Source organism: Rhinopithecus roxellana, chromosome 12, assembly GCF_007565055.1.
Source record: "Rhinopithecus roxellana isolate Shanxi Qingling chromosome 12, ASM756505v1, whole genome shotgun sequence".
Lineage (NCBI taxonomy): Eukaryota > Metazoa > Chordata > Mammalia > Primates > Cercopithecidae > Rhinopithecus > Rhinopithecus roxellana.
Window position 1 is genome coordinate 42,101,467 of NC_044560.1, and position 16,137 is coordinate 42,117,603.

The window sequence follows — 16,137 nt, forward strand, 5'->3', positions numbered from 1 at the left end:
AAGTAAGCTGGAGCAATCATAGGGCACAACTCCTCTCTTAGGGATCACTGCCTTCGCCTGAGGTCCAGTGTCTTGCAAGTCATTGTTTTATATATTTTGCTCATTTTTAAGCTGTTTGAGGTAGAAGGGTAAACTGGTCTCTTACTCTACCTTGGCTAAAGCAGAAATTTCACGAAGCTCATTCTTCTTTGGGAAATAGTAAATACTTAAAGTGAGTGAGCTTCTTTATGATTTCCTCCAATGTCTCCACAGTTGACTCTTGCAGTACTTCACCTCTAAGTTCAGGTATGTACTTTCTAGGGAAATTGATGTTAATAAATGAAAACTTTCCTCACATTGTAGCATGGGGTCTCCACATTGTCCTATAGTCACCTTGTATATTGTGTAACTCTAATTGATGAAACACACCTGGTTCAGGTGAGGTGCTCTCTGGCATACATTCAAAATAGCTTAAATGAAGAACTGCTATAACCTTGTATGTATAAGGCTGGATTTGGGGCAGAGACAGGGAGCAGATGAGCTTCTTAAAGATGCCATGTGAGCCTCCCTCACTCAGGTGTTAAATCCATAACTTTGTAGTGCTCTGAATGAGAGTTTTGGTTTCCGGAAGTTTGCATCTCCATCTTTCCTGGAGAACACTGCTGACCTCCCAGTTTGGGAGCAAGCTGCTGCCTTCCTTCTCTACCTTTTAGATCCATTAACCCTGTTTGTATACTAGTGCCAAATTGGTTCTGAGCCTTGACTTCCCCTCAAGCTGAGTCTACTCTTGATATTTGTCCATATGTGGACATGTAGAATATTGTTTGGCAGCTATTAGAAAACAATTAGAGCACTTATAAAATTAGATTTCAGCACCTACCATCACTCAGTATATTGTTATTAGCAGTGGTGGCTCAACTGTTTTTTAACTGGTAGGGAATTTTCTCAGTTTTCTTTCCAAGTTGCTCAAAATGAGATCTAAATGGTGTCTTGGTAGGAGATAAAGTTTCTGTTTTGAAAGCAAGTCAGACAGAGGAGGAGATGGTATTTATTACAGGCATCTGTCTATTCACTCCTAACTATGCAAGTTGTTATAATTATTTTTTCCAGTGGGGTGGTAATTTAAAAATGAGCAAAACAGCCTCTGCTTTCAAAGGGCTTAATGTCGGGTAGAAGGTGGGAGAGGTAGTCCACATAGCCCTGTGTAAGAAGTACTGAAGCCTCAATTACATTTCAGCATCACAATTGTCAGAGCCAGAACTTTTGCTGACTTAATAATCCATCCAGTGTCTAAATTGACCTGAAATGTTCTATAAACAAATTGAATATTTCCTATACTCACTAAATAATTTTATTTTTAACTTAAGGATTTTTCCTACCAGTATGCAAGGTGGCTACATTCCATGTGAGTTTGGATGTGGAAAGAATGCGAGATGGAAATATGAATAGATGCTGACTTCATGAATAAAATAAGAAATCATGTGAATCCTCATAAATGAAATATTTGTCAAAAAATGGCAAAACTTCAAAGTCAACCAGCCAAGTGACTTATACACTGGATTTTCCCTAGTGCCATGGGCAGCACCCGTTAGCTGGTCACAGAAACACTAGCCAGTTTTGTTCAGGGAATGTGTGAGGTCATCAGAGATGCATCCCTCTCATAAAATGTGATTTATATGTACTGCTCACTAAACTCCCAGATCTCTTTCTCAGTGTACATATTTGTAGATGTAGCTTCTCTTCTTTTCTTTACAATTCCCTTTCTTTAGCTTATGTACTGCTTTTCATATTATGAGACTAAGTTCAAAAGAAGGCCTCCCCGAAACATTTCTTAATATCCTTTCCATTTAGCCTTCCTTGGTTTTTCCTTTCTCTGGGTTTGCTTGGAGCAGGTACAGATCTTTTTCTAGAAAACTGTGTTGCAGTTTTGTGCACATCTTATTTACTATTGTGAAGGCAAGTTCTGTGTCATAGGTTCTGGGAAGGCAACGGTGCATAACGCAGAACTCAGAGTAAGAACTCAGTGTTTAAAATATAAATTCATACATTTACATATTTATTTATAGGGTGCCTATACAATAAACCAGGCACAATGTAATGTGCTAGAATTGGCAGTGACACATTGGACAAATGGTCCTTGTGCAAACCTCTAGTTTAAACAGGAAGACAGATACTGAATAAATAATTAAAATGTGACGATAAAAGAAGGATAAGAGACAGCTGAGAAACCTAAGCTTTTCTAGGGAATTAGAGAGTTAATCTCTGACCCTTATTTTTAAGCACCAAGGTTCTTTAAAAAGAAACTAATAGCGGGAGATGTGTTTCCCCAATCAGTAGCAAAGGTCAAGGAATTTGCTGCCTGTGAGCTACTGAGAAAGTCTCACATGTCAGAATACCTGTTACAGGTGCTCCAAATATTTAGAGTATAACTATATTTAAATGGGTTACATATCATAGTATATAATAATTAAGATAGTAGATTTCTGTTCCCAGTGGATGGTCTGAGAACAAATGGCTTTGATGCAGGATGACAGGGAACTAGAGACAAAATCCAATCCAAATGCCTTTGCTGCATCATTTCTCTCTTTGGTAACTTGGTTGGCATTATTTCCACCTGGTGATAGAACTTGAGTTGTTTCCTTGAAAGTGAATAATAAACGAAGAGCAATTAACATGGTGTTGAAGATGCAATTAAATATATAAGAGTGTCACTTCATGATTCATTTATGTTTATAAGTTATTCATTTGTAAGTTTCTGATTTCAAAATTTTAATGAAATATATTGGATCTCCCACCTACCAGCATACAGGACATCCTACAACTATTTGTGGCAATAAAATTAAAAACAGATATACATCCATAAGTCAAAGACTCAGTTAATTTAGAAGGGTGACAAATATTAATTTGGCTCAAGTGCCATGTCATTGGAATGCCAAGGCTGCAGACACCAGGCTTACAGGTGCAGACCACCCTACACGCCTGTCATAGTGTATTGAGAAACTGAACCAGGATGAAAACTCTGGCTTATATTGTGACAGGCTGACAGGGGATAGGCTGCTATACCACTTATTGGAATTAGAAAATATGTTATTAAGGGCTTCTTGACTCCCATTGCGCCATATTTACACGTGTTCTATGGTGCACTTGTTATTATATTTATGCACAAGTCCTATTTTGCATATGCGCTGTCTTTATTACCAATATGTCTCCTGTCTAGCACAATGGCAGGTACATCGCAGCCATTTTGAAAATGTTAGGTGAGTAATTCAATTTAACTTGTTCAGCAAATATACCTTGTCCTGTTTAGCTGAGGACACAACAGCGAACCAAACAGGCAAAATCTAGCTCCCATGGTGTTTACATTCTAGTAAGGAAGAAGACAAATAATGGACAACAACAACAAAAAGGATGCTAAGAGAGAAGGGCTATGGAGACAGAGAATGTGAGGTAAAGAGGAAGGAAATGTTGACGGGGTGGGGAGCTCTGTTGTTGTTTTATATGGAATGGACAGGGAAGGTCTCTTTGATAAATTTACTGAAGAATCATGAAGGGAATGAGGGGACAAGTCACTCAGAACCTAGGAGAAGAACCTAGGAGAGAAGGCATCTGAAGGCAGGAAGTGCAGCAAATGAAAACCCCTGAGGTATGGATGGGTAGGGGTGATGGAAGAGAGACGCCAGGAGGCCATGTGGCTAGAGTGGAGTGAATATGGAGGTGAGGGTTGGAGGCATGGTCAGGGATAAGGAAAGGAGTGACGGAGATGGGATCAGAGAAACAGCCACTGGGGTGAGGCTGGGGGAGTCTCCAAGGGCAGATCATGGAGGGTCTCGTAAGAGTATTATGAAGCATTTTGTTTTTACTTTGAACAAGATAGGAGGATTTTGAGCAGAAGAGTGACATGTATGTTGAGACTTTGTAGGGGTGCAAAAGTGGAAGAACGGAGACCAATTAGGTCTCTCTGAATAAATTAGTGGATGAACAAATGAAAGCCAATTACGAAGCAGAGAAAGATGAATTCATTCTTGTGGCTCCCCAGTGGTTTTCGCTTAGGTATATACTTTCACTCCACACTCCTGACTACTCTAATTTTTAAAAAGGGCATTTCTGGCCAGGCACAGTGGCTCACACCTGTAATCCTAGCTCTTTGGGAGGCCAAGGTGGGCAGATCGTTTGAGCCCAGGAGTTCAAGACCAGCCTGGGCAACATGACAAAACCCTGTGTCTACAAAAAATACAAAAATTGCCAGGTGTGGTGGCATGTACCTGTAGTCCCAGCTACTCAGGAGGCTGAAGTGGGAGAACTGCCTGAGACTGGGAGGTTGAGGCTGCAGTGAGCTGTGACTGTGCCATTGTGCTTCAGCCTCGGTGACAAAGTGAGATTCCATCTCAAAAAATAAATAAAAACATAGAAGGGTGTTTTTGTCTGCTTTTCTCAATTCAGGGCAACCTGATTTTCTAAGGTATAGTTAGTAGTCAGTGGTAAGTATTTCTTAGAACTGGAATAACAGAAAGTTATGCAAATTCTTTGTCCAAAGAAGATTCTACAGAACAAATATGTATGAATAAAGCATATCTACAGCTAATGCTCATGGTGTCTACTTGCTTTAACAGTTCAGACATATGCTCTATAAGAGGTAGCTTGTAATTTCTATTGATACAGGGATGTGGCAAATGGCTTTTCTGTTTTGAGGATGAAAGAGAAAAGACATGGAAAATCCAGACTCCACAGTGTTTGTTTCTCTATAATATTCTGGGCATAGAATGAAACCTAGATGTTTAAAGAGACATGAAGTTGATAGATCCTAGTGGCTGGCTAGTACACTTAAAGGTGGAGTGACTAATTATATTAGTTTGCCAGTATAATATTGTTAGATTTCGAGTTTTACATCTAAAACTAGTGTTTCTGAAGTGTCAAGAGGATTCATGATTAGTCATACCAATTTCCACTTAAAATATATATGGAGATCCAAGGTCTAGTTATATTTAATTATCGCTGTTTCAAAAAGTTTTTATAATATAGTCTAGTGTTCTATATACACATTGACTTTTTCTTCTCCAGTTTTTAAAATTGTATTTATCTTTCTGAAACAGGGTGTTGCTCTGTCATCCAGACTGGAGTGCAGTGGTGTGATCATGGCTCACTGCTGCCTCTGCCTCCCAGGCTCAAGTGACCCTCCCATCTCAACTTCCCAAGTAGCTGGGACTGCAGGTGTGCACCACCACACTCAGACAATTTTTGTATTTTTTGCAGAGCCAGGATCTCCCTATGTTGCCAGGGGTGGTCTCGAACTCTTGGCCTCAGCAATTCTTCTGCCTTAGCCTCCCAAAGTGCTGGGATTACATGTGTAAGCCACCATGCCTGGTCTTCAGTTCTTATTGTCATAGATATTAAGTTTTTCCAAGCCCTAGTCTTTGTAAGTAAAAAAACTAAGAGCAATTCTTTCCTCATGTAGGTTTTCCCTTTATTGATCAAATTCAGACCGGGAATTATATTAATGACACTATTGAAACTAAGTCTGACTTAGTTGTTTAGTTTTCGGTGTAGATCACTAATCACTTTTAATCTTTTTTTGGATTACAAATCCCTTTGTTAAGTGATAAATGTTATAGACTCTTTCTATAGAATAATGCACACGTGCACACACATAAAATACACAATATAATTTCAGGGAAACCATCGATTTTCTGAATCCTATCTATGGAATTCCTTAGCAAGAGGTCAAATATTTAATTATATCATGTATGCATTCAGACCAAGTCCATTGTCAGTATGTACATGTATAAGTGAAATCAGACTCATGTAAATAGAAGGTAGTGGATTCTCCCTAGAATTTTTACTTTGCTCTGATTGTAATTTTTTTCTTTCTCTTTCATTTTTGGCCAGTTTTTCCTTACTTAGTAAGGGTCACAGAAAATTTGTTCCCTTGCTACTTTGAGTGTTTTGGGAAGGTGTTTTTTCTTTCATGTTCTCATTCCAGTGAACCATTGTTGTAATTTATATGTGGGTGATTCCCATCCAGGAAAGATTAAGACAATAAAAGACATGAGCTGCACATTTACTTTCGTGAGACAATAAATTTCCTCATTGTTGACAGACTGGGTTAGAGTTTTCTGTTACTTGCAACCTAAGCAGAATCAAAGATTTCTAGGTTTCTAGAGTAAGTTATCTAGAACCAAAACGGAATCAAAGATTTCTAGAGTAAATTCTCTTGATACATTTTAAAAAGCATGAAATCAGTATTCCTAATGACATTTTCACCTCTATTGTAGCTGTGCCACCTACTATTGCTAACTGAATTATTTTTTGCATGGACCAAGTATCAGGCTTACTTGCTTGGATCAGCTCCTTTGAAGTAGGCGTTGACTGTTTCTGTAAATGCTGCTGCAACAGGGAGAGTGTCCTGGGCTCCCATGGTTAGGGGGCTGGGTCCCCTGGAAGAACCTGCATGAAATGAAAAGTTTTCATTTATTATGAAAATAAGAGACACTTTAGTATATGTGAAATTAAAAGCCCATTAAAGGATTAAGGAATAAAATCTACCCCTTAATGTTAAAAAAAATGTGCTAAGAACCATAACTCTATATATTCAACATAGAGCTCAAGTATTTAAAAGGAAATATTTGGCTAGTTTACAGACAAACACACTTGAAATTAATTCAATTATGTATTTTGGCACAGAAAAGAAAATCCAAGCAGAACAAAGTCATATGGGTTTTCAAATGTTTTGCATAAAACATAAAGCAGTATTTGCATGACAGTTTGTACAGCGGGTGGTTAATAAAGACAATTATTAGTTTCCTATTTGAGCATTCAGTCCAATCAATTGCCCATAGTAAAAACTTTTTTCATTTCTTCGTTTTGAATAGCAGCCAAGTGGTATCACATTACCCATTTTTTTCCTGGATTATTTCCATTTCAAAAAGCCCAGTTACTCTCAGATCAAGTAAGCTCAAGTTTACATGTCCAAAAACATACACAACCAAAATATACACATTGACTTAGCACAACACATAAATGCACTAATTCACACTGTTAAAAATAACGCCAGCTCTCATGTCTGTTGAACACCTGCTATACACAGGTGTTCATGCAGACATGGGCAAGGCATGTCTGTACTAACACGGGTGCCTTGCATGAATAATCTCATTCAAATCCACATCGGCCCTGTGGGATAGATATGATTATTCCCATTTTATAGAAGAGGAAACACAAGCTCCATGTAAGTGACTTGCCTAAGATAATATAGTTAGTTAAATGGCAAAACAAATATTCAAACGTAGGTGTATCTCCCTATGGAACTCATGTTTTTCCCACCATACCATGCAGTGTTCTAAATGAAACATTTTCCTTTATCATTTTGTTGTAACCTGTAGCTTCTGAAAGTATCAACATTTAAGATTATTGTTTTTGTTATTGATCTATGGGCATGGTATTGAGCAGTAACGTTTTGGTAATTATTACATAAAAGTATTTAATTATGTCACATACGCACTGCTTCCCCTTCCTGCCAAACAAAATGCATTTACTCCTCCCCACTCCCGGCATGGACTACATACTTTAGTGTTAGGCTTGTTTTCTTTTGCCTTCAATATATACTTTTGTCCTCTTCTCCAGGTCTGAGAATAATCTACCATTTGTACACCTCCCTCCTCAATAAAGCTTTCCTTGATCACTCTAGTTCATGCTAGCCTCTTTTCTGTCTCCTCTTGGCTTTCAATATCTTGGACTTGGCAATTGACAATTAATTTAACAGACAGTTATCTAATATCTAATATCTACTATGTATCAGGTATTATGGTAGGTGTTGGGGATTCAAAAACACATGGTCTTTGCCCTCAGTGAGTTACAGTTCAATGTACTGATGTCATCAGCAGCAGCATTGTGATCATCAACATCATCAGCATTCACTAATCTTAATTACCTCCATTAACATTATTTGTTGCATACTTACTGTTTTATATATATTACCTATGTAAATGTATGAAGTAAGTATTGTCTTCATTTTACAGTTTGATGGAACCAAGGCTCAAAGAGTTTATACAACTTGTTCAGTCCTGCACAGCTGGTAAGCATAAAGTTCAAGATTGGCACTGGGGTATGTATGAGTTCAAAGCTTAGACTCTGAGGACATTATTATTTTGCTTTCTTAGTAGGCAATTATGTACCAAGTGGGCAACTACAGACTCACTGGGTGAGTCTGAAGTTGGAGTATGCATGGGTAAGTCTTTGCTGCCCATGGAGCCCTACATTTTAAAAGGGAGTTACAATGGCATTAGCTTCTTTAATGAGACCTTGACAGTCCCTAAAACCCAGCTTGGATGATGTTGGCTTTCCACTAAATACATGTTGAATTATCCACAGTTGGGTCTCAGAAAAGTAAGGTTTATGCACATTTATAAACAATAAAGGCACAATAAACACAGGCCATTATTTTGTAACGGTGTTGTTCAGTTTATTTGCTCACTTGTTAGTTCAAATGTTTATTGAGCGACTACCAGTCTGGAGAAGAATGGCTTCTCTAAGTGTTGGTTAAAACTAGGCCACAGTGGTAAGAGGGCTGGACTGTTACCACTCTATCAGGGTCATTGCTACTATGTGATTGAAACTTGGCATTTGGTGAGGAGAATAGATAAATCTACAATCAAATGGAGTGATTTGATAAATTCTTTAAAAAAAATGAGCAAAGCTCTATGAAAGCACTTAATGATGCTTGTATAGGTCAGGGAAGGTTTAATTAAGATGATATTGGAGCTGAAGTCTGAAGAAGAAGATGATCTTACAAAGAGTAGAAGGAAGGAGGTCTACCTTGTATGTACGTGTGGAGCTGAGCAGACACATTTAAGAAACCACAGGAAGTGTAGTACTGTTTGTGTGTGTATGTGAGTGTCGTGGGTATTGAAGGGTGACATGTGGAAGCAGATGAGGCTTGGGGAGTTAGCAATTAGGTCATGAAGAGTTTTATATAAACATTTAGGAAAATGTGTCTTTATAGCCATTAAAATCATAATTCCTTTTTGATAATCTAATACAAATCTAAGAATACTTTTCAGAGCAAAGCACACATATATACATCATATTTATTATTTAAAGTAGAATTATAAATTTCCTGAAGTTCTTGGGGTTCTGGAACTTGGGTTAGAACACCCTGAATGGAAGATGGGAGGCCTCTGAAGTATTTCAAACAATGGACGTCAGTTTAGAGCACGCTAGCTATGTAAATGTATGAAGTAAGTATTGTCTTCATTTTACAGTTTGATGGAACCAAGGCTCAAAGTGTGGTGCATAGTTTAGTGAAGGAGACGGTAATGTAGATGAGGAGATTTCTTAGGAAAAAAGAGAAAAATGAGGAGAGAAGCAGATGCTAGTATATAAAGGGAATGTCATCATCATAATATTTTTCAATTCTGCAAAGCATTTAATAGTCTTCTAGGATAGTCTTGTGAATAAAATAGTAAAAGTTGTATGGATCATAGTCTTGCCGAGCGAATTGACAATTAGATAAATCACAATATCCAATGAGCATGAATCAGTAGCTATACATCCATTGCGAAGGAACTCTCTAATGGATTATCTCAGAGACTGGTCCCTAGTCTGGGCTCTTTAGTGGCTTGGATAAAACTGAATAAAGTGCTCAGAAATGGCACATTGTAGTGGCTAAGAGCATGGAATTTAGTATCAGACATACCTGGGATTGAGTCCTGTCTCTGACACTTGTTATCTAAATGAACTTTGGCAGGGATGATGTCATGATACCCACTTTGTAGGCCTGTTCTGAGGATAAAATGAAGCGAAGCATTTAGCACTGCGCTTGAACCACAGTAAGCACTCAGTAATGATTAGCTACTTTTATGATGATCATCATGGCAGATTCATTAAAACAGCTAAAATTTTTCTTATATTTTTGAGGTACTGAACTGGAACTTAAAAGAAAAATATCAGCAGAAACAAATGTAAAATTCTTATATATCAAGGTTTAAAATTAATGAAACAATTGTGGTTTGGTTAAAACTTGCTTGGTAGAAGAATATGTGAAAAAAAGCACCTGGAGGTTTTAGTTGATCATCAATTTTCTATTGTTGAGTTCTAAACCTCTTGCCTAGCTTGGGCTCTATCAAAGGATGAGTAAGAGACACATCACTAGAAATGACGGTTGTAGTGCTTTTCGTTTGCTTGTGTGCTTTGTTTTAAAGCCCACAGATGGCAATTGGAACACACATCCACAAGTCAAAGACCACACTCTTCAGTGTAATGATACACAAGGCCATCTGTGGCATGATCAAGACCCATTTCTCCTTACCCACCTCCCCCCACGTCCCCCAACAACACATCTTCTAGCTATGATAACTTCTAGGCACTATAGTCCTTATTGTAGAACTGATCAGTGATGCCAGGAAGCAGAAACACATAAAACAACAAACATTTACAAAGAACCTTCTTATCTTTAAGGATCCAAAATTTATAACCCCAATTTCTTCACATCCCTATACATCACAATTGATAAGCCATTTTGTGTTTTACTTTTTCCCACTTAAAATATTTTTTATTGCTATTTAGTCTACATATCATTTTTTGCAACTATTTGTTATTCTACAAACATTGTCCAAATGTTGAACCACTTCTAGATAGCAATCTAAATCCGTCTTTGTTTAAACTGGTATTGTTTTCCTTTTTTAATTTCCTTAAGATGTAATGTATTCCTACAAAGTAGAATGACCAAATCAAAAGGCAGATCAATGTTTAATTGACAAGAATACCAGGTATTTTGCATAAAGATTATACTCAGTGAAAATGATATGAGTAATAAATGAATGCTTTCATTCCCCCATAGCACCTCAGAGAGTTTTTGTTTAGTAGCATTATTGGAAAACAGGGCTAAAACCAGAAAAGTGTCCAAGATAATGAGAAATTCAAGCCTTATGGCCTAAGAGGACTAAGAGGGGCCTGGAAACTGTTTTCTAATAACTGAAATAATATTAACAGACAGCGACTCTGGAGACCAGAGTTCAAGGCTATAGATCTGCAAGTTAATAGCTCTGTGGCCTTGGGGAAATCTCTTAAACTTAGGTTCTCTCGATCATGAAATGAAGGCAATAGACTGCATAGTGTCTGTGTTTTAAGATCCTATGATTTTAAGTCATCTATAGGCATTTAAAATTTTTACAGTAAGAATAACTTTCTAACAGAAAAATAAACTGCCCTGAAAACAGCATACCCTCACTGGAGATTTGGGTGGCTCTGTCGTATTTACTGAGACACTACTACTACCATGTACAAGATAGTGGTGAGGACATAAATATGTAGTCTTTCAGGAAAAACATAAACATATGGAAAACTAAATAACAATAATGTATGCAAACAAGAGGTTAGGTAAGATGATGGTTCAAGTGACATCACTATGGGATTATTTCACTGCAAGACTAATTACTAAATGAGTGGTATAGCAGATGCTATTAGTTGATTTAATAAAGGAAACCTGGACTCTAGAGTCATATAGCCTTCGGTGTGAATCCTGGCTCTTTGGCTTACCATCTGTATGTCGAGGGACAATGTATTTAAGTCTCTCTGTAATCAGTTTCCTCATCTTTAAAATGGTATAAAGATAGTATCAATGTTAAAGGCTCATGGTGAACATCAAACAGCATAACATTTGTGAAATACTTAACATGGTATGCACTTGAAAACATATGACTAACATTATTGTTTTTGTTGCTGTCATTTTTGTCAGGGTGAACTTTACTGAGGTTGTTGAATTAGAGTTTGTTCTTTGAAGTTGAGTAGGTTTCTAGGCAGAAACAAAGGGAGATACAAAACAAATAGAATTCTTCATTGAGCATGGAGTTAGCATAGAATTCTTTCAGCTTCCTTCCGTCACTAAAATTCTATCATATAATCTGCGCACGTGTGCCTAATTTTTCACATATCACATAGGTAGCTATTATATTGATTTCAGTGGTTTGATAATAATACTTGTGTCAATAGGAGATAAAGTTGGTTGAATGCATATTTATTTTATTCAAATAAACAAATTGATTATTTGAATAATCATAATTAATTTATTAAAATGTGGGTTCCTGTAATAATTAGACATTGTGCTAGGTGCCGAGGGATACACAGAAATGTATGAGGCATATCCTTTCCTCTATGGAGTTTATTGTATAGAAGAGGATTATAATATTAACTACAAATGAAACACTGTGTGAAGTTAGAGAACAGTCTAATATTGTAATTATTATATTATTGTTGTTAATAATAATTTACCAATAATTCAATTGGAGGCAGTATTTATTGACATGGTTTTTATGTCTGTCCTTCCATAACATCAAAAATCAAACACTAACGTGGCTTTATGTCCTTTGTACACTGGAGTGTACACAGGTTAGGTGTAATTATCTCTAGCCCAAAGTAACCCTGCTGGTAAGTGGTGAAGCTGAAATTCAGTCTTAGGTTTTCTGGCTCTCTTAATGGTAATTGTAGCAGCAATGAAAATTTCTATCTCTTACTGCATACCAACCACTATTCAAAGGACTTTACTTATATTAATTACTAATCCTGGTAATAAGGTAAGTTTATGAGCACTATAAGTACCATTCTTGCCCTTGTTTTACAGGTGAGAAAATGGTTTCAAGTCATTCAACAGCCTTGCCATCATCACCTGGCAAGTAAACAATCAAAACAGAACTGTGATGCAAACCAAGCACTGCCTGACTCTGGATGCCACCCTCCTCCCTACCTTGCTCAAGGAGCATAGAAGTCAGGAGAGAGTTATCTTAGGAACCTGATGATGTATTTGTGGTATCCCCAGAAGGATGAGTTGCTGTCATTAGCCTGTGGACCTCCAACAGAAAAGCATCTCCAGAGTACTAGGAAGTAATTGACATGCATGCTTTGAGGGGGTTCTGAGGAATGGAAGAGGGCACAGAGAATCACCAGTGTGTGACTGTGTGTTTTCTGAAAGGCAGTTTTCTGTGACTCTCATTACCAAGCAAGGTCACACAGATATACACATGTAGACAGCCTGAGGCTAGAAATAATTTAAATTCTTAATAGCAGTATGACTTCTGACATCTTTAAAAGATGAGGTCCTTAATTTATGAAAGCATTTCATGGGGAGACAAATGAAAAATGAACGTGGGGAAGGAGAACAGATTGTATATGTAAGTGTTTAAAGAAGAGGAAGAGAGTTTTTAGAAGAGAAATGAAAAATTAGAAAAAAAGAGGAAAGAGGAAAAAGCAAAATGCACAGGTACAGAAATTGAATACAAGCATAAGGTTTCCTTTGATAAATAAAGGAGCGTTTGCCTCCTGAGTTTAATCAAGGTGCCTCCTATGCACTTCTGCCAATCATGTGCAGTGAGCAAGCCTGCATTCAGGCAGGCTAGTCTCCTCTTCCTGTGCACTTTCTCCATTTTCCATATAATCTCGTTCACTTTGCAATGTTGAAGTTTAGCACTTTCTCTCATCAAAGCCAGTTCATGAAGACAACGTATTTTCAGTTTTACATTTAGTATGAATTTATGTCAAACTAGTGGCTCCCTTGGGGGTATTGTGGCATTTTCACAAAATTAACAATAAATGGTAATATCTATTATGTAATGTGTTCATGCTCTGTGCAATGATTCACATGTGTTATCTTCCTTAATTTGCACCACCATCTCACCAAGTAGGTGCTATTTCAAACAACTGTTTCTTATAGGAAAGCTAGAGTGCTTAAGTAACCTGCTCAAATTCAGATAACAAACGCCTGCAATAAGGAGTCTAGGATGGTGTCAGAGGGTGTGGGCTTCAGTCTTGACTGTGCTTCTTCAATATTTGACCTGAGATGGTCAATGATTCTAGCTTCACCTCTGTTAAATTAGGACAATAATACCAGTGCTCCCAATCTTATCCAAACGCAGGAAGGATCTGCACCACTAATGCCAGATACCAAGAGAGCTGCATATTTTACCTTCTGTTCATCTGAGGTTGGAAACAGTCACCCCGAAAACGCAATCTGAAGCATGGACAGGAGAGAGTGGTCTGATTTGTTTAATGACTGTCCCCATTTTGCAGGCTATCAGGCCAAACAACTGCCCACCCTACCAGATCTGCTGCAGGCAGGGGGCAAATGACCCTTATGCCCAGGGATGACATTACGGGGATATAACCAACAGATGGAGACATCAGAAAGCCTCAGCGTGCATAGAAGAGAGACAATGCTCCAGAAGATATATGAAGCAGCAAAGAGTGAAAATTAGACTAGCTTTTTCTTTAAAAGCTGATTGTATTAGTTAGAATTAGGACAAAGATAAATGAGACCCAACTCTATAATAATTTATTGAATATGTTATATATAATGCAGGGACAAAGAGAAAGAACGTTGGAAAGAGACTGAATTAATTCTGAATCTGGGTTTTACCCTTACTCTGTGACCCTAAAAAAATTACCTGACCTCTCTGAGTTTCAGCTTCATCATATTGTAAAATGAAGAGAGTACCTTTTACAGACATCGGGAGGATTAAATATGATGATACAGGATGTTCTATGTTCTTGTTATTTGAGAATAGTCAATAACAGAGAAGCCATTTAACAATTAAGGTACTTAAAATGGATACTAAAATTTCATAGTACAGAACGACAGACAGGTTTGATTGAGATTCTAACCTGTCATAAACTAAACTTGTGAAACGATCTTTTATTAACAAAGTTTAAGCTACATTAATAATTGAGTTCTTAGAATGAATAGAAATAATTTGTGTTGATATTTTTGGGAAGGGTATATTTTTCTGATAAAATTGTATTACAGCTTTACACATCACCCAAGATTTAGGTTTGGCTTTGATTCATGATCATAAATGGAGCATTATTGCAGAATTAATTGAGAGTTTTATACATTATTCTAAGGGTCTCTCAGTTTCTTGTCTTTGTTTTGAAGTGGCTCGGATGTAAGTTTATGTTTTTCCCTCTTTTTTAGTAATTAATAGTTTTAATTTCTGTTAAATTCTAAACTGACAATGACTTTGGGTGTGATGAAAAGCTTTACATCACCAGTTTCATGGACTTTATGGAATCCTATACCCTTTCTAAGACTGGCAATTTCACTTGCAATAAATATGCACTGTATTTGCTTGGTATATCCATTGTTTATATGATCAGATGTTTATGGGAAAACTTATTGGGTTCTGCATTCATGTAATGGGTGGGGATGGACACCAGTGTTAATTTGGGAAAAAGTGCATTAGAATGAGGACTAAGGTTATAAGTAAATAGTTTCATGTTGCTGTGGTCTTTGCGTGTCTTCAGAATCCAGTGACTGCAAGGTAACCAATAGTGAACACTGGGACAAAGAGTTTCATTAGTTTATGTAAATTACAGTACCTGACACACAGTAAAAACTCAATAACTTGGCAGCCATTATCATTAGTAGTGAAGAAGAATTTGCCTCACAGTCATGACATGTAACATACTGTTTCAGGCTCTCCTCAGCACCAGATGCATTTAGTAAATGAGGAAAGCATAAAAAGAAAGGAGAAATTCTTTCTGTATAGTTCAGTAGAAAGAACTGTATCATGAGAGCTTAACTTGAAAGGTAAGTATGCTTCTGTGACATTGTAAATCTTAGCTGAAGTGATGATTAATAAAGTTACTTGTTTATCATAGCAAAAACTTTTCAAAAATGTTTAGGATAGGTTTGGGAGAAAAGAAGTCAAAATAAAGTTATCACATATAAATTTTTAATTTTTTTCCCTTTTCTCTAAATCTTGGAATATTATGATTGTAGTTGGCTTAGATTCTATAAAATATTATATAAAATATGTAAGATATATAAAATATATCTTATATGTGTATAAATTGTGTGTGTGCATGCTGCATATAAATATCTATCTCTATATAATATTCTCTTGAGTGTTTTGATAGTCTTATACCATCACCTAATCTAATTAATAATAATGCTACCATGAGAACTAAAAGAACATATACTTTCTGAATTCTGGGGATTGTGCTAAATGTTCCACACGCATTTCCTTATTAAATCCTCACACTTTTAAGAAAGATGTATTGTTATCCCCATTTTACAGCTGACAAACTGAAGCTGAAAAAAGTCAAGAAGCTTCTATAAGTGCTGCCTTGGCTTCTCCTGTCCCAAGGTAAGTAGCATCAATTGACCTGCTGAGTGAGAAT

At 37.0% G+C, this 16,137-nt stretch overlaps 1 protein-coding gene across 4 annotated transcripts in view; it reads right to left on the minus strand.

Annotated features, from left to right (window-relative positions):
- The window catches only part of SGIP1 (SH3GL interacting endocytic adaptor 1), a 220,442-nt gene that overhangs the window by 24,558 nt on the left and 179,747 nt on the right, over window positions 1–16,137 (minus strand). For all 4 annotated transcript variants that reach the window (XM_010357091.2, XM_010357090.2, XM_010357089.2 and 1 more), the window contains one exon: window positions 6,309–6,420. In XM_010357091.2, the coding sequence (XP_010355393.1) occupies window positions 6,309–6,420 (112 nt within the window). The remainder of the gene's footprint in view (window positions 1–6,308; window positions 6,421–16,137) is intronic.